At 37.0% G+C, this 24,100-nt stretch overlaps 1 protein-coding gene across 1 annotated transcript in view; it reads right to left on the bottom strand.

Annotated features, from left to right (window-relative positions):
- Positions 1-24,100, bottom strand: part of PPFIA2 (PTPRF interacting protein alpha 2) — a 728,675-nt gene that overhangs the window by 311,326 nt on the left and 393,249 nt on the right. The window contains exons 6-7 of the mRNA XM_053716934.1: positions 10,025-10,246; positions 757-903 (exon numbers count right to left, since the gene is read on the bottom strand). Of these exons, the coding sequence (XP_053572909.1) occupies positions 757-903; positions 10,025-10,246 (369 nt within the window). The remainder of the gene's footprint in view (positions 1-756; positions 904-10,024; positions 10,247-24,100) is intronic.

Here is a 24,100-nt window from a genome sequence, read left to right as displayed (position 1 = left end):
ATTAATATAACTGTTGGTTATGCAAAACTGGGGAATGGGTAATAAAGGGATTATCCATCTTTTTAAACAATAACAATTCTGGTGTATACTGTCTCTTTAAGTATTTTTTTTGCTTTGCCCACTTCTGGCATATTACCAACAACGATTGAACATAATTATTTTGCTGTACAACATGTATGTTGCATTCATTTTGGGTGACTGTCAGTTATGTGAATATGAATAATTGAGCTGTACAATTATATGGACTTGCAGGGTTTGGCAGCCTTGAACCACCCATCCCCCTCAACATTTTAGTCACACAAGTGATTGTACCTTTTTGGGGGGATTAAATGGTACAGACATGGACCCTTTGACAGTTGGAAACATATTTGTACCTTATTTATAAATGGTACATATTAGTTCCTTAAGGTGTAATTATGATCCATTGAGGGTACAACCACAGCAGTTGTACCCTAAGTGTTCACAAACAGACCCCAACCATACCCTTTTTTCTGACAGTGTACTGTGAAGCTTAGTTGTACAGCGTTACTCAGAATATCTCACTCCAATAGAAACACTATTAGTTGAGGTGTGGAGAAGGCTACTGGTTGAACCAAGCACTCATGAGTAGTATTTTCTGCACATTTCCTTCAGAACAAATGTTATAAACTAGCTGAATGGTACAGCACACACAATCAATCCAATCACACAATCAATAACACAAATATTTCTGTTTCATAACAGATTCAAAATATACCAGTAATGAAAATAATTAACCTGACGTAAAATGGCTTCTTTATTTGCCAGTTCATTTTCCAGCTTATCGTTCATATCATGGATGGATGTGGACTCCCTCTGTGCACTGAGGTAGCGTTTTTCAAGTGTAGTGATTCTTTCTTCCATATCGTCTTTTTGAGCCATTGCCTAAAATAAATAATAAAATATATACATTGTTCTTTTTTATTATATTTTACCCTATATTTTAGACTTTTTTGTATGATGTATATAATGTAATACTCTATTTGAAAAAGCTTATAAGATGATACATTTTAATTGAGAAATTACATTGGGCCCCATATATCATTGTCTGTGAAGGCAAGGTTCCCAACAAGGGAGCCTGTCGATCAATTATCTAGGCAAGTGGTCAGTGGGAGCTTTATCATTGAATCAGTGCTTGCCAGCCATACAAGAGCAGGGGCTGTCAATTACCCTGGTCAGAACAGTGTGGTAAATTAAGGCCATTAGAAGGGTTTGAATTTTTAAATCTTAATTTTGGTGCTAGTAGGAAGATATTTTGACAATTAATAGGATCGTAAGATTTTTAAACTTAAAAAAAAAAAAAAGATTATTTACAAATGAACATAATAATAATAATAATAATAATAAAATGAATTGAATTGCTGCTTTGATACATTTGTGTTTGCTCCTTTAATGTTTGATTCCTGATATAGTTAGTTAGAATTTAACATTTATTGAGATTCAATTTATTATAGAAGGGACTTTGATAATGTATTACATATGGTATAGCATAGTTTTGTCGGTAAAGACCCGCGTAGCTAACGCTGCTTTTTTCCCCCCCGCACCATTTAAACAACGCTGGTATTTAGAGTTTTCTGAAGGGCAGCGTTAGGCTCCAAAAAGGGAGCGTAGAGCATAATTTACCGCCACTGCAACTCTCAATACCAGCGTTGCTTACGGACACGGCCAGCTTAAAAAATGTGCTCGTGCACGATATCCCCATAGGAAACAATGGGGCAGTTTGAGCTGGAAAAAAACCTAACACCTGCAAAAAAGCAGCGTTCAGCTCCTAACGCAGCCCCATTGTTTCCTATGGGGAAACACTTCCTAAGTATGCACCTAACACCCTAACATGAACCCCGAGTCTAAACACCCCTAACCTGACATTTATTAACCCCTAATCTGCCGCCCCCGCTATCGCTGACCCCTGCAAATTATTATTAACCCCTAATCTTCCGCTCCGGACATCGCCGCAACCTACATTATCCCTATGTACCCCTAATCTGCTGCCCCTAACACCGCCGACCCCTATATTATATTTATTAACCCCTAATCTGCCCCCCCCAATGTCGCCGCTACCTACCTACACTTATTAACCCCTAATCTGCCGACCGGACCTCACCGCTACTATAATAAATGTATTAACCCCTAAAGCTAAGTCTAACCCTAACCCTAACACCCCCCTAAGTTAAATATAATTTTATTCTAACGAAATAAATGAAATATTATTAACTAAATTCCTATTTAAAACTAAATACTTACCTGTAAAATAAACCCTAATATAGCTACAATATAAATAATAATTATATTGTAGCTATTTTAGAATTTATATTTATTTTACAGGCAACTTTGTATTTATTTTAACTAGGTACAATAGCTATTAAATAGTTAATAACTATTTAATAGCTACCTAGTTAAAATAATTACAAAATTACCAGTAAAATAAATCCTAACCTAAGTTACAATTAAACCTAACACTACACTATAAATAAATTAATTAAATAAACTACCTACAATTACCTACAATTATATACAATTAAATCAACTAAACTAAATTACAAAAACAAACAAACACTAAATTACAAAAAATAAAAAAAGATTACATGAATTTTAAACTAATTACACCTACTCTAAGCCCCCTAAAAAAATAACAAAGCCCCCCAAAATAAAAAAATGTCCTACCCTATTCTAAATTAAAAATTAAACAGCTCTTTTACCTTACCAGCCCTTAAAAGGGCCTTTTGCGGGGCATGCCCCAAAGAAAACAGCTCTTTTGCATTTAAACATACATACAATACCCCCCCAACATTACAACCCACCACCCACATACCCACCACCCACATACCCCTAATCTAACCCAAACCCCCCTTAAAAAACCTAACACTCCGTCCAGAAGAGGGTCCGAAGTCTTCATCCTATCCGTCAAGAAGAGGTTCAGAAGAGGTTCCGAAGTCTTCATCCTATCCGAGCAGAAAAGGAGATCCGGACCGGCAAACATCTTCATCCAAGCGGCATCTTCTATCTTCATCCATCCGACGAGGAGCGGCTCCATCTTCAAGACCTCCGGCGCGGATCCATCCTCTTCTTCCGATCCATCCTCTTAGCATTCTATCAGCCAATCAGAATTAGGGTAGGAAAAATCTGATTGACTGATTGAATCAGCCAATCAGATTCAAGTTCAGCCGGATTGGCTGATCCAATCAGCCAATCAGATTGAGCTCGCATTCTATTGGCTGATCGGAACAGATAGAAGATGCCACTTGGATGAAGATGTTTGCCGGTCCGGATCTCCTCTTCTGCCCGGATAGGATGAAGACTTCGGAGCCTCTTCTGGACCTCTTCTTGGCGGATAGGATGAAGACTTCGGACCCTCTTCTGGACGGATCGGTGATACCCGGCGTGGTGAAGATAAGGTAGGAAGATCTTCAGGGGCTTAGTGTTAGGTTTTTTAAGGGGGGTTTGGGTGGGTTAGATTAGGGGTATGTGGGTTGTAATGTTGGGGGGGGGTATTGTATGTTTATTTAAATGCAAAAGAGCTGTTTTCTTTGGGGCATGCCCCGCAAAAGGCCCTTTTAAGGGCTGGTAAGGTAAAAGAGCTGTTTAATTTTTAATTAAGAATAGGGTAGGGCATTTTTTTATTTTGGGGGGCTTTGTTATTTTTTAAGGGGGCTTAGAGTAGGTATAATTAGTTTAAAATTCATGTAATCTTTTTTTATTTTTCGTAATTTAGTGTTTGTTTGTTTTTGTAATTTAGTGGGGGGGTTTTTTGTAATTTAGTTTAGTTGATTTAATTGTAGGTAATTATAGGTAGTTTAGTTAATTAATTTATTGATAGTGTAGTGTTAGGTTTAATTGTAACTTAGGTTAGGATTTAGTTTACAGGTAATTTTGTAATTATTTTAACTAGGTAGCTATTAAATAGTTATTAACTATTTAATAGCTATTGTACCTAGTTAAAATAAATACAAAGTTGCCTGTAAAATAAATATAAATGCTAAAATAGCTACAATATAATTATTAGTTATATTGTAGCTATATTAGGGTTTATTTTACAGGTAAGTATTTAGCTTTAAATAGGATTAATTTATTTAATAAGAGTTAATTTATTTCGTTAGATTTAAATTATATTTAACTTAGGGGGGTGTTAGTGTTAGGGTTAGACTTAGCTTTAGAGGTTAATACATTTATTATAGTAGCGGCGAGGTCCGGTCGGCAGATTAGGGGTTAATACTTGAAGATAGATGTCAGCGATGTTAGGGAGGGCAGATTAGGGGTTAATATTTATTATAGGGTTTTTGAGGCAGGAGTGAGGCGGTTTAGGTGTTAATACATTTATTATAGTAGCGGTGAGGTCCGGTCGGCAGATTAGGGGTTAATAAGTGTAGGTAGGTAGCGGCGATGTTGGGGGGGCAGATTAGGGGTTAATAAATATAATATAGGGGTCGGCGATGTTAGAGGCAGCAGATTAGGGGTTCATAGGGATAATGTAGGTGGCGGCGGTGTGCGGTTGGCAGATTAGGGGTTAAAAAAATTTAATAGAGTGGCGGCGATGTGGGGGGGGCCTCGGTTTAGGGGTACATAGGTAGTTTATGGGTGTTAGTGTACTTTAGAGCACAGTAGTTAGGAGCTTTATGAACCGGCGTTAGCCCATAAAGCTCTTAACTCCTGACTTTTTCCTGCGGCTGGAGTCTTGTCGTTAGAGTTCTAACACTCACTTCAGCCAAGACTCTAAATACCAGCGTTAGAAAGATCCCATTGAAAAGATAGGATACGCAATTGACGTAAGCGGATCTGCGGTATTGAAAAGTCGCGGCTGGAAAGTGAGCGTTAGACCCTTACCTTCAAGACTCTAAATACCAGCGGTAGCCCAAAACCAGCGTTAGGACCCCCTAACGCTGGTTTTGACGGCTAACGCAGAACTCTAAATCTAGGCGATAGATTTTTAGAGGATTTTTATCTGCAACAATTGTATCATAATTAATTGTATACAATTTTATAGTACTCAAACAAAATGCATTATGTAATAAGGTGAATAATTTATGCATCACACAAACACATGATTTCCCATTAAAGTAAAGCAATATATCAATAAAATATTCTATTGTTCAACTGTTTCTGCACAGATTGGGCCATTAAATATTGGTTCCCCATCTAGGTAGGTACATTTAAAGGGGAAGTAAATAGTCACCTAGGATTAAAAGGTCTATCATAACTCATTATGGCCCAAATTACAAGTGGATTGCTAATTAATGCTCCTGCTCTAGCATTAATTATGCTCGTATTATGAAAGTAAACTGTTTTTACTCGCGCGTTAACCCAGCCAGCGCAAAAAGCCAAAGTGCATTCACGTATGTCCCAATAGAAGTCAATAGTAAAAACCTAATATCCAACTTGCGAGCAAACCTGATTGAATATTCTCATGTGCCCGATGAAACTATGAATATTTCCAATGTTCATCAAATAGCTGAATATGTTAATGAGAGCTCTAAAGACATGGTAATCATTCTAGCGTAAATCGCGATTGCACTCAAGTGATCGACTTTACTTTGAACTTGTAATACCAGCGGTAAGCCAGACAAGAGCAAACACCCGCGATAGACACTTTATCGCTCGCGTCTAACTATTAACGCGCCACTCATAATCTTGCCCTGAGATGGTTAGCACATTGTTACTGTTTTTTCTGAGAGGTGATGAAGCTTATTATGCAAACGTTTGCACTTTACAGGTATTTTCTAATCCAATAATCTGTTCATAAAAATATTCATTTGAGCCAACCTCCCCAGCTGTGAAACAAGGGAATACCTTGTTCTACCATCCCACCAAAACCACAAGACGTATTTTACATTGTCAATGCTGAAAGTTTGATTATTACTGTTTAAATACATTTTCATACCTACAGTATTAGCGAATACATTTTAAATCGACATTCTAATGAATTATGTTTGCATACATTAAAGAGGAAAAAGAATTGCAATAAAATCAGAGATTCATTCACTTTACAATTTGGATTCCTACTTTATTTGCAAATACTATAGGAAGGCAAACTAATTTAAATGGGTACAAACACTTGCAGAAATTAATTGCAAAATATAAAGGGCCAGATTACAAGTGGAGCACTATTTAATGCTCCCGCTCGAGCATTAATTGCGATAGAAGTAACCTATTTGCACACGTCGGGTTGCGCTCGTATTATAAATTGAAAGTAAACTGCTTTTGTTCTCGCGCTAACCAAATAAGCACAAAAAGCCACATGCTCATTCATGTATTTTCCCCAAGGAAAGCAAATGGAGAAAAAAAAGTGGAAAAAAAACCCTACTCGCACACAACCCCATCGTATATTCTCATTTGCGCTAACCCGACATGAAAATATGAATATTTCAATTTCCAATGTTCTTCACATAGAAAAATATATTCTATATATTCAAAAATACATATTTGTACATATAGAAATGTACAAATATGTGTGCAAAGAGATTTGCAAAACAAAAAAAGAAAGACTGCAGGTTACTGGATTGTGTAATAACTCCACCCACTGTAGGTAAAGGTCAGACAAATAAAGAATAAGTAAATATAAGGATCAAAATCATCCAAACATGCTCATTTGTACTAAATAACTTTATTGGTGAAAAATATTTAAAAGTCCGACTGGACTCATACACATGCACACACACACATACAATTAAAACTAGCTGGAACTCAGGTAATATGATTGGTATATCAAATAGCGTGTTACCCCGGGGTTATTGAACCTCTATTTTTTAATTTGCTGACTCAGCCATAGCACTCTTGATATAAGCATAATATCTATAGACAGTTAAAAGTAATCAGGTCTCCGCTATAGAAGAGACCTTTTGGTAGCTTAGTCCTTATTTACTACTAAACTTTGTTGGTTGTCTGTAATGGGATATTTCTAAGCATTTCTGTGGTAATTTTCCTGCCGATAGTAGGGGTCAGATTTCAAAACTCATAAACTTACGTTATCAAAGCGGGTTAACTGCACAGTATTCAAACTAGCTGATAAAGCACTACTATGCGATGTGCTAAAAATTGCGGCAACGCTTGTTAGTTTGTAGCAAATAATATCGGTTTATGCTAATTTACTCTAATATACTCACCCCGAACAGCAGGTCACACACAGCAACTGCCATACTGGTGATTCAATAAGAGGCACTCACCATATTTTGTCTTTGAAATCAAGGCTTTTACCTTATATCTATGGGGCCGATATACTGACCACTTTACTATTACTAGCAACAGTATTGGAAATAATAATTATAGTGCAACTCTCACTTAGTTTGGGATTAAAACACGTAGATATTTAAGGACGTGCAGGGATAGCTAATTAATGCACTAATACCCAGCACATCAAATTATATAGTGTTTTTGCCTATCTTACTTGGTGCAGACTTGCCTTTAAGGAGGACTAACTAATTCAGCAGTTATTTTTTCTTGCTGTCTATAACCTATCATATACTAACAGGGATCAATATTATAACACTATAAACAGTTAAGATCCCTTGTTAGTTATTATAATTTGAACTTGAGAGTGCTATTTGATATACCAATCATATTACCTGAGTGCCAGCTAGTTTTAATTGTATGTGTGTGTGTGCATGTGTATGAGTCCAGTCGGACTTTTAAATATTTTTCACCAATAAAGTTATTAAGTACAAATGAGCATGTTTGGATGATTTTGATCCTTATATTTACTTATTCTTTATTTGTCTGACCTTTACCTACAGTGGGTGGAGTTATTACACAATCCAGTAACCTGCAGTCTTTCTTTTTTTGTGTTGCAAATCTCTTTGCACACATATTTGTACATTTCTATGTATATTATTGCATAAGGTTCTGGGATTCTGGGACTACAAGTATTATAAAAAGTGATTTAGTCCTTGAATTTAAGAATTATAACCCACTTCCTTTCCCTCTCCATCCTCAGTTAAACGATATTTGTACATATATCTGATGTTTTTTTGGTACAATATATATTTATACATATATATATATAGGTATATATATATATTTATATATATATATATATATAAAAATATATATATATATATATATATATATATATATATATATATATATATATATATATATATATATATATGTGTGTGTGTGTGTGTGTGTGTGTATGTATATGTGTGTGCATGTGAATATCTATTTACAAATACTTGGAACATATTCCCTTTTATGCAGAACATTGGAGTGTAAAATATTTACAGTAAATACGTAGTCAAAACCTTTATTTAATATGAATACTGTATAAATGTTTTTTAATGTTTTCATTTACTTAACTGCAAAGGGCTCCAATACATACAGTATGTATTTATTAATTTATATGTGTATATATGTCTGTAAATACAAATACATACGTATATATATATATATATATATATATATATATATATATATATATATAAAACAAAGGAACAAAGTGAAGCACTCACTGGACTTCGGATATCTGTGTAAAATAATTTTATTTGTGACGTTTCGGGACCTCAAACGTCCCTTCTTCTGACAATCCAAAAGTGCAAATGAACAAACTTATAAAGGCCTGTAGGCCCCTCCCTTACTCAGGTCACCAATTCCTCAAGTCACAGCTGATCTGTATACCGGGCGTGCATGTAGGTAGCGTCTTTCTATGTAACCTAACAGCGGGGGTCATAAGTCCTTCTTGGGCAGGTGATGTTAGCTATATTAGCCACTATAAGGGACTAATGCATGTAGGAGTGATATGTATAGTTGCTATAGCGATAGATAGGAAGTACGAGGAACTTCCGGATGGTTTTCTTTGATTGTGTACTTTGGTTGCTAAGACTACACAAGATGGAGGTCCGGTTGTGAATCAGCCAATAGTAATACTTGGAATGTGGATTGTTCCATTTATATATAGCCCACGGGTTCCTACTGACTGGGGGAGCGCGATTAAAGTGGGATCACGTATCACTTTTTTGATATAGATGCACTTTATTTTATAAACACATATGTTAGTTTGTTTTTATATGACGAGTTTAATAGAATTGTAGTTGATTCACAATTGGGTTACCTATATGGTATAGCCCCCTGTTGTTTGCACACAGTCTCCAGGGATTGGTTACCTGAGTAAGGGAGGGGTCTACAGGCCTTTATAAGTTTATTCATTTGCACTTTTGGATTGTCAGAAGAAGAGACGTTTGAGGTCCCGAAACGTCCCGAATAAAATTATTTTACACAGCTATCCGAAGTCCAGTGAGTGCTTCACTTTGTTCCTTTGTTATATACTCCTTAAGAGCACCCTGGCAGTTGTAGGACGGTGGTGAGAGTGCATATACCCTTTGAACTTTTGCATATATATATATATATATATATATATATATATATAAATACACATACATCTCCAAAGATTGATAGTTGTGTATATGTATATATCTCAATGTTAAAGCCCTTTACCTGCTTTTTTTTTATCATCACCTGAGACCTCATATCTTTAAGCTCGAAAAACTTTTTTGTGCAATATTATTTTTTTTATCATTTTTATTAGATAGTGTTATAATGAGTGTAACTATACTTTGTAATGTATTTTTGATGTGTTTTGTGAAACTTTTTAGTTAACCAGAGCTCTGAGGACGTGGTAATCATTCTAACATAAATCACGATTGCACTCAAGCGATAAAGTTTTCTTTCACCTCGTAATACGAGCGATAAGCCCGACAAGAGCAAACACCTGTGATAATCCCTTTATTGCTCGTGTGCAAACTTTTTCAGTCCACTCATATTCTGGCCCAATGTACAAAATAAAAATAAACAAAAACTCATGTATCTTAATAAATTACAACCAATAATTCTTACCTTCTACTTCTGAAAAATAGTGAATGTCCCAGAGCTTGCGATTTTTCAGTGGGATTTTGTACTTTTATGCATATATCACATGACCTCAAAGACCTGACCATTCTTAATACTCAAAATGGAATTTATTACCGCAATAAAGATATATCTGTTTAATTGGACGTCAAGGCAAACAAATGAAAATAAAAAATACCTCCCGAATATCTCTTTGATATTTAACATTCATTTCTTCAGTTTTTGTGAGCTCTTTTCTTGCATTTTCTGCTTCTTGTTCAACTTCTCCAACTCGACTTGACAGTGCTGATAACCTGTCTTTCATTTGAGCCATTTCATAATTTTGCTTCTCAAGTAATTCCTGCAGTTCAACCATCTGACTAGTATCATCAGTTGAATCTATCGAGCCATTTGACAGTCTCTGTAAAGAAAATTGAGTGAATGTTATATTGCATCTGCAATGAGTAAACCTTATAATAAACAATACATTTTAAAATACAAATGTATTAAGATGATGTTTGTGAAATTTATTTTTCAATAGTCTGAAGCTATTTTTGGCAAACCTATGTATGCAAATTTATAATTTCTCATTCTAATGTAATTAAAAAATTCAAATTAACTTATTATCAAAGCCGGAGAGAAAAAAAACAAACCCACAGTGGTATTATCAGGTATTGAAAGAATGCATAATAATTCACATGCATACTGTACATATACACATTTTGTGATTGGTTGGTGGCTTTCACGTAATGCAGGGGGAAGAAGAAATTCAACTAACTTTTAAGTTTGGCAGAAAAAAAAACCTACTACCTATTTAAAATTCCGACTAAGGCATTATATTTTAATATGCATCGGTTGATTATTCAATTGTACTGTAAATAAAGGTCTGTTAAGCACAACCAAACCACAGTTCCACCTTTCCTCAGCTTGATAACTTGATAAAAATGTAGGCACATACAAATCAATTTCCTGGAAAGGGAACAGAAACGCTTCAGTAAACAAGGCTGCTGTTGGTGAGAGGAGCTAGAACACAGTTGGGTTAAAGGGGTAGTGAGATTCTCTTGTAATGTACAGTAACACTTTCTACATTACACTAAATGAAAGTCTATCAGCTTACATTTCTGTGTGGCTTGCTCTGGGGTTATTTAAAAAATAGGACTATTGCTCCTTAAGTGGGTGAGATTCTGTGACAGAGGAGTCATCTCAGGCCCAAAGGCAACCATTCAACCCTTCTTTGGTTTTAATTTGCTTGCATAAACCATGGTGTATAGATTATATACATATAAATATAGTGTGTGTATGTGTGTGTGTGTGTGTGTGTGTGTGTATAAAACAATATTATTTGTGAGGGTGTGGAAGTCTTGGTGAGTTCCCACACTTTTTTTTTGTAGGGCTTGACCCCTGTAAATATATACAGTATAAACTGTAAACTTTTCACTTTATTTTGTTTCTTGAAGATGCAGCAATGCAACCACTTAAAGGGACATAGACTTTACACAAAAGTGGGCATTGCTTGACTGACTTTTCATATGTTCCTACACCAATAAATGTTAAAATATTTTATAAAGTTGAATATTTCCCTATTCAGGTACTAAAAAACTGTGCAAGAAAATTCCAATGTGTACAAGGCACTGGTATATTTCAGGTAGGCAAAAAGTCCTTTTCGGACCGGTGCTAAAGTAATATGAGATGAGAATAATTAAATGCAAAAAAGAGAAAGAAAAACGTACTTTTCATAAAGCACTCTTGCCTCAAAACCTTTGAATAAAAAATGAATGGCTACATATAAGACATAACCATCCATACTGTTAGAGATCAACACAGAAACAGTGGATATTAATGTCTAGAAAATGTATTTCTGCACAAAGAGTAAGAAGAAATAAACCCCCAAACATGTATAGGTACTAGTGAACGTCAAACAATATACAAATGCAAACAAAAGTGAACATAAATCTAAAAGTCCCCTGAAAAAAGGTATTACAAGAAAATATTATATTATAAGGTATTGTAGGGAAACAAACACTTCCTTCCATAAAAGTTACCACACTGAATATATGTAGATCCTTGATCATTCAATGTAAGTCTTTAAGACAACATATGTTGCTATATCATAGTAGGCCAATATATTTTCGTCAAATGCACAAGGAATGCTGAAAGTTTTAATCCAATACGTCAGTGTAAAAGTCCAGCATATAACAAAGATACCATGCTGCAGAGGCAATTGTGCTAGGAGTATAGGAGGTCTAGATGTTTAAACCATGCTCAACAGCCATAAGCAGAGGGAATCAGCTGACAGGTAAAGCTCTGCTACTTACGCTGAAATGCGAGCAGTAAAAAACCATCAGACAAAACAGCCGAGGAGCCGGAGGGATTCCGGGAACGCTGACACCTGACCACATCAAACCCTAAGTGACTTTAACGGATATACTGTAAAAAACTGTACACCTGATAACAGGACATTTATCGAGATCATCTTGTCTCACTCAGTTGTGACAGGCCATCTAGAGAGGGGGATTATGTCAGGAGAATTGTCAGGGAAAATTCAACATTTTGATATTGCATATTAATCACGTTTCTGTGCTTTATTATATAGGCAAAACATTTATCATATGTGTTCACTTATATATTCAGGTACACTTACACATATATTATTATTATTATTATTATTATTAATAATAATAATAATAATAATCAGCATTAATATGTAGCTATTAACTAGTGTTGCTTGTCAGTATATAATTGCTTATAGTGAAGTTTTATGCTTTAACAAAATAATTCATATTTAGTTATTATGATATTCAAGGCTATTCAACATAGCTGCATAATTCCTATTGTTATATTATTTTTATAAATATCCACAATTATCCCCATGTTTTTCATACATGGTTCAAGTAGGTCTCTTAGTCTATAAATATTAGTGGGGTTGGACCTTGATAAACGGTCAAACTAGAAATACTGACTTGTTTTTCAGAACATATTTACAAAATACATATTTTTCTATTGTATCTTAGTGACGAGTGCCATCTTCCGAGGGAAAAATATTCTGACTGCTAAATCTTAGATCATTAACAAAAATGTTAATTAATCTGTAATTAGTGTTAGCCAATCATTTACGTGAACCTAACCTTATCATTTGGGGTGGAGTTAAGAGTTTTCCATAAAATACACACTCACCCACAAATGGGGCACAAGGGGACACAAGCAGTCAGTACAAGAGGCCACACTGAGCATGCATGATGACCACACCCTTTCCAGAGGAGATGGGAGGCTAAGCTGACCAGACAGAGAAGTCAGAATAATGGTGAGTGAAATATATATATTTTCATATATTCAAAGTTTTATTAGTGAATCAGGTGAGTTAATCAATTCTAGTTTGCCCTTTATAGCCACAAATATTTTTGTAAGGAAATTCCTGTTAACCTGGTCTTTGTAGACAATAACACTGGGTCAATCAGGAATCTGGTAATAATATAATTTTCTTATGTTTTTTACCATGATTATTAGCTTACCTGATTCTTGCCGGCTATGCTGAGAATTTAAATAAGGAACATTTATGTTTCTCTTTTATACATGCAAGCTACTGCAAATAAAATCATTTAGTGATTATTTTTATTAGTTTTAACATGATAATTAGTAAATCATTGTAATGATGTATGCTTATTGATTTGTTTTATTCAAATATTGCTTATTGTTTCTAATTATGCTTTTAATAAACTATCGGCTAGATTTTGAGTTTTGCGTTATGAGGGGTACGGTGCTAACTTGCACGTTATTGTCACCGCTAACTTACCTAAAGCGCTGGTATTACAGGTTTTTATAAACACGGCGTTAAAAGACAAGAAGTGAGCGTAGAGCAAACTTGTGCTCCATACCGCACACCAATACCAGCGCTGCTTAAGTCAGCGGTGAGCTGGTTGTACGTGATCGTGTACGATTTCCCCATAGACACCAATGGGGAGAGCCGGCTGAAAAAAAGCAGAGTAAAGCTCCGTAACGCAGGCCCATTGATTCCTATGGGGAAACAAAATGTATGTTTACACCTAACACCCTAACATGAACCCCGAGTCTAAACACCCCTAATCTTACACTTATTAACCCCTAATCTGCCATCCCCAACATCGCCGACACCTACATTATACTTATTATCCCCTAATCTGCCACTTGGGACATCGCCACCACTATAATAAACATATTAACCCCTAAACCGCCGCACTCCCGCATCACAAACACTAGTTAAATATTATTAACCCCTAATCTGCCGCCTCTAACATCGCCGCCTACTTACATTTATTAACCCCTAATCTGCCGCCACCAACGTCGCCGCCACTATACTAAATTTATTAAACCCTAAACCTAAGTCTAACCCTAACACCCCCTAACTTAAATATAATTAAAATAAATCTAAAGAAAACCTACTATTAATAACTAAATAATTCCTAAAAATTAAATTATTAACCCCTAATCTGCCACTCCGGACATTGCCACCACTAGAATACACATATTAACCCCTAAACCACCGCACTCCCGCCTCGCAAACACTAGTTAAATAATTTGAACCCCTAATCTGCCACACCAAACATCGCCACCACCTACCTACATTTATTAACCCCTAATCTGCCACCCCCAACGTCGCCGCCACTATACTAAAGTTATTAACCCCTAGACCTAAGTCTAACCCCAACACCCCCTAACTTAAATATTATTAAAATAAATCTAAAGAAAACCTACTATTAATAACTAAATAATTCCTATTTAAAACTAAATACTTACCTGTAAAATAAACACTAAGCTAGCTACAATATAACTAATAGTTACATTGTATCTAGCTTAGGGTTTATTTTTATTTTACAGGCAAGTTTGTATTTATTTTAACTAAGTAGAATAGTTACTAGTTATTAACAATTTACTAACTACCTAGCTAAAATATATACAAATTTACCTGTAAAATAAAACCTAACCTGTCTTACACTAACACCTAACCTTACACTACCAATTAAATAAATTACCTAAATTAAATACAATTACCTAAATTAAATACAATTACCTAAATTACAAAAAAACAAACACTAAATTACACAAAATAAAAAACAAATTACAAGATATTTAAAATAATTAAACCTAATCTAATAGCCCTATCAAAATAAAAAAGCCCCCCCAAAATAAAAAAAAACCCTAGCCTAAACTAAACTACCAATAGCCCTTAAAAGGGCCTTTTGCGGGGCATTGCCCCAAATAAATCAGCTCTTTTACCTGTAAAAAAATACAAACAACCCCCCAACAGTAAAACCCACCACCCACACAACCAATCACCCAAATAAAACCCTAACTTAAAAAACCTAAGCTCCCCATTGCCCTGAAAAGGGCATTTGTATGGGCATTGTCCTTAAAAGGGCATTTAGCTCTATTGCTGCCCAAACCCTAATCTAAAACTAAAACCCACCCAATAAACCCTTAAGAAAACTTAACACTAACTCCCAAATATCCACTTACAGTTTTGAAGACCGGACATCCATCGTCAAAGAAGCCGGGAGAAGTCTTCATCCAAGCCGGGAGAAGTGGACCTCCAGATGGGCAGAAGTCTTCATCCAGATGGCATCTTCTATCTTCATCCATCCGGCACGGAGCGGGTCCATCTTCAAGACATCAGGCGTGGAGCATCCTCTTCTTACGACGACTCCCGACGAATGAAGGTTCTTTTAAGTGACGTCATCCAAGATGGCGTCCCTTAGATTCTAATTGGCTGATAGAATTCTATTAGACAATCGGAATTAAGGTTGAAAAAATCCTACTGGCTGATGCAATCAACCAATAGGATTGAGCTTGCATTCGATTGGCTGATTGGAAAAACCAATAGAATGCAAGCTCAATCATATTGGCTGATTGGATCAGCCAATAGGATTGAAGTTCAATCCAATTGGCTGATTGCATCAGCCAATAAGATTTTTTCAACCTTAATTCCGATTGGCTGATAGAATTCTATCAGCCAATCGGAATCTAAGGGACGCCATCTTGGATGACGTCACTTAAAGGAACCTTCATTCATCTGGGGGAGTCTTAAAAAGAGGATGCTCCGTGCCGGATGTCTTGAAGATGGACCCGCTCCGCGCCGGATGGATGAAGATAGAAGATGCCGTCTGGATGAAGACTTCTGCCCGTCTGGAGGACCACTTCTCCCGGCATGGATGAAGACTTCTTGCTGCTTTGTTGAGGACTTCTTGCCGCTTCATTGAGGACTTCTCCTGGCTTCATTGACGATGGATGTCCGGGTCTTCAAAACTGTAAGTGGATCTTCGGGGGTTAGGGTTAGGTTTTTTTTAAGGGTTTATTGGGTGGGTTTTAGTTTTAGATTAGGGTTTGGGCAGCAATAGAGCTAAATACCCTTTTAAGGGCAATGCCCATCCAAATGCCCTTTTCAGGACAATGGGGAGCTTAGGTTTTTTTTAGTTAGGGTTTTATTTGGGGGGTTGGTTGTGTGGGTGGTGGGTTTTACTGTTGGGGGGGCGTTTGTATTTTTTTACAGGTAAAATAGCTGATTTCTTTGGGGCAATGCCCCACAAAAGGCCCTTTTAAGGGCTATTGGTAGTTTAGTTTAGGCTAGGGTTTTTTTTAATTTGGGGGGGCTTTTTTATTTTGATAGGCTATTAGATAAGGTGTAATTAGTTTAAATATCTTGCAATTTGTTTTTATTTTGTGTAATTTAGTGTTTGTTTTTTTGTAATCTAGGTAATTGTATTCAATTTAGGTTATTTATTTAATTGTAGTGTAAGGTTAGGTGTTTGTGTAAAACAGGTTAGGTTTTATTTTACAAGTAAATTTGTATTTATTTTAGCTAGGTAGTTATTAAATAGTTAATAACTATTTAGTATCTATTCTACCTAGTTAAAATAAATACAAACTTGCCTGTAAAATAAAAATAAACCCTAAGATAGATACAATGTAACTATTAGTTTTATTGTAGCTAGCTTAGGGTTTATTTTACAGGTAAGTATTTAGTTTTAAATAGGAATTATTTAGTTATTAATAGTAGGTTTTCTTTAGATTTATTTTAATTATATTTAAGTTAGGGGTTAATAGCTTTAGTATAGTGGCGGCGACGTTGGGGGCGGCAGATTAGGGTTTAATAAATGTAGGTAGGTGGCGTCGATGTTAGGGGTGGCAGTGCGGCGGTTTAGGGGTTAATATGTTTATTCTAGTGGTGGCAATGTCCAGAGCGGCAGATTAGGGGTTAATAATTTTATTTTAGGGTTTGCGATTGAAAAAAGACTTTACTAAAATTGCATAAGTTAATTTGCGGTATGGCCAAAAAAGTGTGCGAGACAGCTGTACCTACAAGACTCGTAATAGCAGTGGTAGTGGAAAAGCAGCGTTATCAGCCTTAACGCTGCTTTTTAACTCATACCGCAAAACTCGTAATCTAGCCGTATGTTTGTTTATTGATCTGGTCTCAGTTTATTTAACAGACAAATCAGATATAAAAGGATTCAGGTTTTATATATATATTATCATTTGCAAATGATATAATTCACAGTCAGCTAGAGTAAGAGTTTTGAGCGATATAGGGAAAGTAAAGAACGCAACAATAGTTGCGTTATTTAACCCCCTATAGTGCTGCCATTACAAGTTACGGCTTGTGCGTGCGTTATGGTTGCGTTGAGCTCCATACCACAAACAAGCAGCTTGTGCACGCTTTCCCCATAGACATCAATAGGGAGAGCCGGCATAAAAAAAGTCTAACACCTGCGATTCTGGAAACAAAAGCTCTGTACCACAGCCCCATTGATGTCTATGGGAAAAAAGAAAAGACAGTTTAAACTTAACACCCTAACATAAATACCAAGTCTAAACACCTAATCTGCTGCCCCCAACATCGCCATCGCCTGCCTACAGTTATCAACCTCTAATCTGCCGCTCCCGATATAGCCGCCACCTAAATAAAAATATTAACCCCTAATCTGCCGCTCCCGATATAGCCGCTACTATACTACATTTATTAACCCCTATTCCGCTGCACCGCAACATCGCCACAACTATATTAAAGTTATTAACCCCTATTCCGCTGCTTCCGATACAGCCGCCACCTAAATAAAGCTATTAACCCCTAAACCTCTGGCCTCCCACATCACTACCACTAAATAAACCTATTAACCCCTAAACCGCCAGCCCCCACATCGCAACAACCTAAATTAAACTATTAACCCCTAACCCTAACCCTAACATAACCCTAAAGCTAACATAACCCTAACCCCCCCTAACTTTAAAATAATTAAACTAGATCTAAATTAAATTTACAATTATTAACTAAATAATACCTAGTTAAAACTAAATACATACTTACCTGTGAAATAAAACCTAAGCTAGCTACAACATAACTAATAGTTATATTGTAGCCAACTTAGGTTTTACCTGTGAAATAAAACCTAAGCTAGCTACAACATAACTAATAGTTATATTGTAGCTAGCTTAGGTTTTATTTTTATTAACCAGGTAAGTTTGTATTTATTTTAACTAGGTAGACTAGTTAGTAAATAGTTATTAACTATTTACTAACTACATAGTTAAAATACATACAAACTTACCTGTGAAATAAAACCTAACCTGCCTTACACTAAAACCTAACATTACAAAAAAAAATAATTAAAAAAATAAAGATTATTCTTATTCTAATACTATTTAAAAAAATAAACCACCCCAAAATAAAAAGCCTAATCTAGAATAAACTACCAAGGGCCCTTAAAAGGGAATTTTGGGGCCACTTAAAAGGGCCTTTTGTAGGGCATCTCTTTTGCTCCAAAAAAAATACAAACACCCCTTAACACTATACAAACCCCCACCCCCAAAACTACCAAGGGCCCTTAAAAGGGCCTTTTGGGGGGCCTTTAAAAGGCCCTTTTGTAGGGTAATGCCCTGAGATAAACAGCTCTTTTGCTACAAAAAGCACCCCCTAAAAATATACATTACACAAAATAAAAAAACAAAATTATCAAAAATAAAAAAGAATAACACCTAATCTAATAGCCCTATCAAACTAAAAAATCCCACCCAAAAAAAACCTAGCCTACAATAAACAACCAATGGCCCTTAAAGGGCCCCAAAGATATCAGCTCTTTTACCTTTAAAAAACCCCACAAAGATCCCCCAACAGTAAAACCCACCACCCAACCAACCCCCCAAAATAAAAAAACCTAATTCTAAAAAAACCTAAGCTACCGATTGCCCTGAAAAGGGCATTTGTATGGACACATTTATCTTTTTTTACATAAACTAAAAAATAAAACCAACTCAAACCCTTAAAATAGCCTAATCCCCTGACGAACCACTTACAGTTTTTGAAGTCCCGCTTGAACGATCTTCATCCCACAGTTGAAGTCCTGATCCAGACGGCCTCTTCAATCTTCTTCCCAGCGGCGAAGTCCTGATCCAAGCCGTGAGAAGTCTTCATCCAGACGGCCTCTTCAATCTTCATCCAGGCAGCATTTTCTATCTTGATCCCAGAGGTGCGGAGCGGGTCCATCCTGAAGAAATCTGTCGTGGAGCATCCTCTTCATACGGTCGCCGCCATACATTGAATCTTCAATGCAAGGGATGTGATCCAAGATGGCGTCCCTTGCATTCCTATATTGGCTGAAAAATTGGAATCAGCCAATAGGAATTAGAGCTGCTAAAATCCTATTGGCTGTTCAAATCAGTCAATAGGATTTAAGCAGCTCTAATTCTATTGGATGATGAAAGTTTTAGGGGTAAATAGTTTAATTTAGTTTATTTTGATGTGGGGGGCTTTCTGTTTAGGGGTAATAGTTTAGTATATCTTGTTGTGGGGGGCTTGCAGTTTAGGGGTTAATAGGTTTATTATAGTGGCGGCGGTGTAGGGCTTGACTTTAGTATAGGGGGGTCGATGTGGGCGGACGGCAGATTAGGAGTTAATATTTAAATAGTGTTTGTGATGCGGGAGGGCGGCGGTTTAGGGGTTTGTACGTTTATTATAGTGGTGACTATGTCAGGGAGCGGCGGAATAGGGGTTAATAAATGTAATATAGTGTTTGCGATGATGGACGGCCTCGGTTTAGGGGAAAATAGGTAGTTTATGGGTGTTCGTGTACTTTTAACACTTAAGTTATGAGTTTTATGTTACAGCTTTGTAGCGTAAAACTCATAACTACTGACTTTAGATGGCATTACAGATCTTGCTGTTTTAGGCTGTAACGCTCGCTTTTTAGCAAGAGCGCAAAACTCGGAATACCAGCACTATGGGAATCCCATTAAAAAAAACATAATTTTTACGAGTGCGGTACTGACGTTGCATTACAGGCTAAAAGGCTTGTGGTACACCTCTACCGGCAAGACTTGTAATGGCTGCGTTAGGGAAAATGATGCTCTTTGACTCATAACACAAAACTTGTAATCTAGGTGAGTGTTATTAAATTGCACACATTGCCCCTGCAAAGTTGGTAATATATTGAGTTACATTAACAGAATGATATAGAGGTCCCATAATATTTATTGTGTCTAAACACATAATACACTTTGCCAGTACACTACTGAAATAATAAAATAATAATAACATTCACAACACACACATACATTCAATATTTAAGTATTGTTTAATATAAATATTTTAAACGACCCTCAACTATACTTTGTTATTGAACGGATGTTATGTTGGATAATTAATGCTTTTAATAAGATATATTAAATTTGCATATAAATGAACCCCAAGCTATTGGTGAAGGGATATTAAGTCCAGCCAGATCATGTGATAAATTCTTGGGTGTAGAAGTTGCTTTCTGGGTTTTAGAAATTGGACTTTGAACAAACAGAAAGGATCTTTAGCCCAAACCTGTACATGAGAAGAGAATCCATTAGCCCTTCCAGTTGTGCAACTACTGCTGTTGATTGTATCAGCAGCAGTTTCCACTCATGTACCAGCAATTCTCTGTAGCTCCTGAGCAGTACTCCATGGGGTAGATTTAACTCCTTGTTTCCGCATGAGCCTTCAAGCTTTCCGGAAACAGCAGTTATGAAGCAGCTGTCTAAAGACCCCTTCTCCATAACTTGTCCGCTGCCTCTGAGGCTGTGGTCTTCAATCCGCCCGATCCTATACAGCAATGTCTGTTGGACATGATACGCTACAGCTTATCATGTCGGACACACATTGGTAAATCTACCCCCAAGTGTTGAACCAATTTCTGGCGTTTAAACACATAGCTGGGTTGCTAGTGTTAAAATTACATAAGCATGTCATTTTTCCACTATAATGGCCCTTTAATTTTTGTAATCTAAGATTTATACGTACATTTGAGTCATTTACAAATAGATCATTAGGGAAGAAGATATCTGTAAGGCTATTTATCCAATAATGAAAATTGTGTATATGTTATGGGTAAACTCAGATATAGGGTAAGCCTAGGATTACCCGGGTAAAACAGACATTACCCAAGCGGCTGGCTAAAGCCCGATGTATGACCATAAATCCCCTCAGAGTCATCGATTCACTGCATAATACATATATACAATGCACTACTATCTTTTTTGCCTCTGCCTGGGGGTTCAACGGTGGCAAAGCCCCCCCCCCCCCCCCTTGTTAACCTGATTCCCCAAGGTGTATTTATGTTGTCTTTTGGTGCACATTAATTTTTAGCCCTAACCCTTTACTTTAGGTTGCACTAACCCGACAAGCACAAATTTACATTGCGCTCTGTGGTACACGTTTATTTGCCAACTTGTAATACGTTCTCAAGTTAGCATGGTTGCGATATTGCAATATCGCATTCATGCTAACATTATTCTAGTCCTCAGTTTATTTAACTTGTGTTACAGGGCCATTTTTCCTGTAGCTAATAATTTAAATCAGACAACAATTGCTTACATTATGCAATACATTTCAGGTGACTTGCCTCTTAAAGTGATAAGAACATTTAACTACATATTAGATCAAGTAAAAACTTTCCTTGATCCAATATCATATTTTTTACCTTTTGTCTGTGAAAGAAAAGGAGTGAAGATTAAGAATTTGTTATGAATTATTAACTGTAGTTATTTTGATTATCTCAAATCTCTATATTTAAAAGGCACATTAAAAGTAAAGATTATTTCAGTTTTTAAATGATTAGAGAATCAATATTTGAATTTAAATTTTGTTATTTCTATATTTTTTTCTTTAAATGGAATTGTACAAACCAATTAACATTTCCCTGAAACAATAAATATCCTACTTACTTGGGTTAACCCACTACAGGTAGTGCAACCACTGCAGCGGAAGCAACCTTTTTTCCATTTATGTTTACCACATAAAGAGTGGATCTAGTACATTTAGGCAACCCCTTTAATATATTTTTCTTTACAGGTTAGAGTGTAGACAAACACTAGATACGTATTTTATGAATTAGCATAAGGGGTTGGTACGATCTATTTAAGTGACAGTGTGCTTAGGTAAAGGCAGAAATACTAATATGTAACACAGCACTTATTTTAGTTACTTTGTTATAGGAGAATTGCTGCACTTATGTATGTTTTCGTTAAGATTTTTACTTTGCACTTTTATTTTGTAGTTTGTCCCCGTTGGCTCTCCCTAGTTCCGGGCGCCCATGCGCAGTTGCGCTACACGTAAGCTGGGAGTCTGATGGCGGTGTCTCACGGTGGGGGTAAGTAGGTATTTAAGGTGATGTTCTATTGATGCCTGTAAGTGGTCTGAGGATGGGGGAGACCCCGAAAACGTTTACTAATAAACGGCTTATTTAAACGGAGAGTGCCTTCTTTGATGTGCGGATATATATATACACTGCTCAAAAAAATAAAGGGAACACTAAAATAACACATCCTAGATCTGAATGAATAAAATATTCTATTAAATACTTTGTTCTTTACATAGTTGAATGTGCTGACAACAAAATCACACAAAAATTAAAAAATGGAAATTAAAATTTTCAACCCATGGAGGTCTGTATTTGGAGTCACACTCAAAATTAAAGTGGGAAAACACACTACAGGCAGATCCACCTTTGATGTAATGTCCTTAAAACAAGTCAAAATGAGGCTCAGTAGTGTGTGTGGCCTCCACGTGCCTGTATGACCTCCCTACAACGCCTGTGCATGCTCCTGATGAGGTGGCGGATGGTCTCCTGAGAGATCTCCTCCCAGACCTGGACTAAAGCATCCACCAACTCCTGGACAGTCTGTGGTGCAAAGTGAAGTTGGTGGATGGAGCGAGACATGATGTCCCAGATGTGCTCAATTGGATTCAGGTCTGGGGAACGGGAGGGCCAGTCCATAGCATCAATGCCTTCATCTTGCAGGAACTGCTGACACACTCCAGCCACATGAGGTCTAGCATTGTCTTGCATTAGGAGGAACCCAGGGCCAACCACACCAGCATATGGTCTCACAAGGGGTCTGAGGATCTTATCTTGATACCTAATGGCAGTCAGGCTACCTCTGGCGAGCACATGGAGGGCTGTTCGGCCCCTCAAAGAAATGCCACCCCACACCATTACTGACCCACTGCCAAACTGGCCATGCTGGAGGATGTTGCAGGCAGCAGAACGTTCTCCACGGCGTCTCCAGACTGTCACGTCTGTCAAATGTGCTCAGTGTGCCCCTGCTTTCATCTGTGAAGAGCACAGGGCGCCAGTGGCAAATTTGCCAATCTTGGTGTTCTCTGGCAAATGTCAAACGTCCTGCACGGTGTTGGACTGTAAGCACAACCCCCACCTGTTGACGTTGGGTCCTCATACCACCCTCATGGAGTCTGTTTCTGACCGTTTGAGCAGACACATGCACATTTGTGGCCTGCTGGAGGTCATTTTGCAGGGCTCTGGCAGTGCTCCTCCTGTTCCTCCTTGCAAAAAGGCAGAGGTAGCGGTCCTGCTGCTGGGTTGTTGCCCTCCTACGGCCTCCTCCACGTCTCCTGATGTACTGGCCTGTCTCCTGGTAGCGCCTCCATGCTCTGGACACTACGCTGACAGACACAGCAATCCTTCTTGCCACAGCTCGCACTGATGTGCCATCCTGGATGAGCTGCACTACCTGAGCCACTTGTGTGGGTTGTAGACTCCGTCTCATGCTACCACTAGAGTGCAAGCACCACCAGCATTCAAAAGTGACCATAACATCAGCCAGAAAGCATAGGAACTGAGAAGTGGTCTGTAGTCACCACCTGCAGAACCACTCCTTTATTGGGGGTGTCTTGCTAATTGCCTATAATTTCCACCTGTTGTCTATCCCATTTGCACAACAGCATGTGAAATTGATGGTCACTCAGTGTTGCTTCCTAAGTGGACAG

This window comes from Bombina bombina, chromosome 6, assembly GCF_027579735.1.
Source record: "Bombina bombina isolate aBomBom1 chromosome 6, aBomBom1.pri, whole genome shotgun sequence".
NCBI lineage: Eukaryota > Metazoa > Chordata > Amphibia > Anura > Bombinatoridae > Bombina > Bombina bombina.
This window is presented reverse-complemented; position numbering and strand designations above follow the sequence as displayed.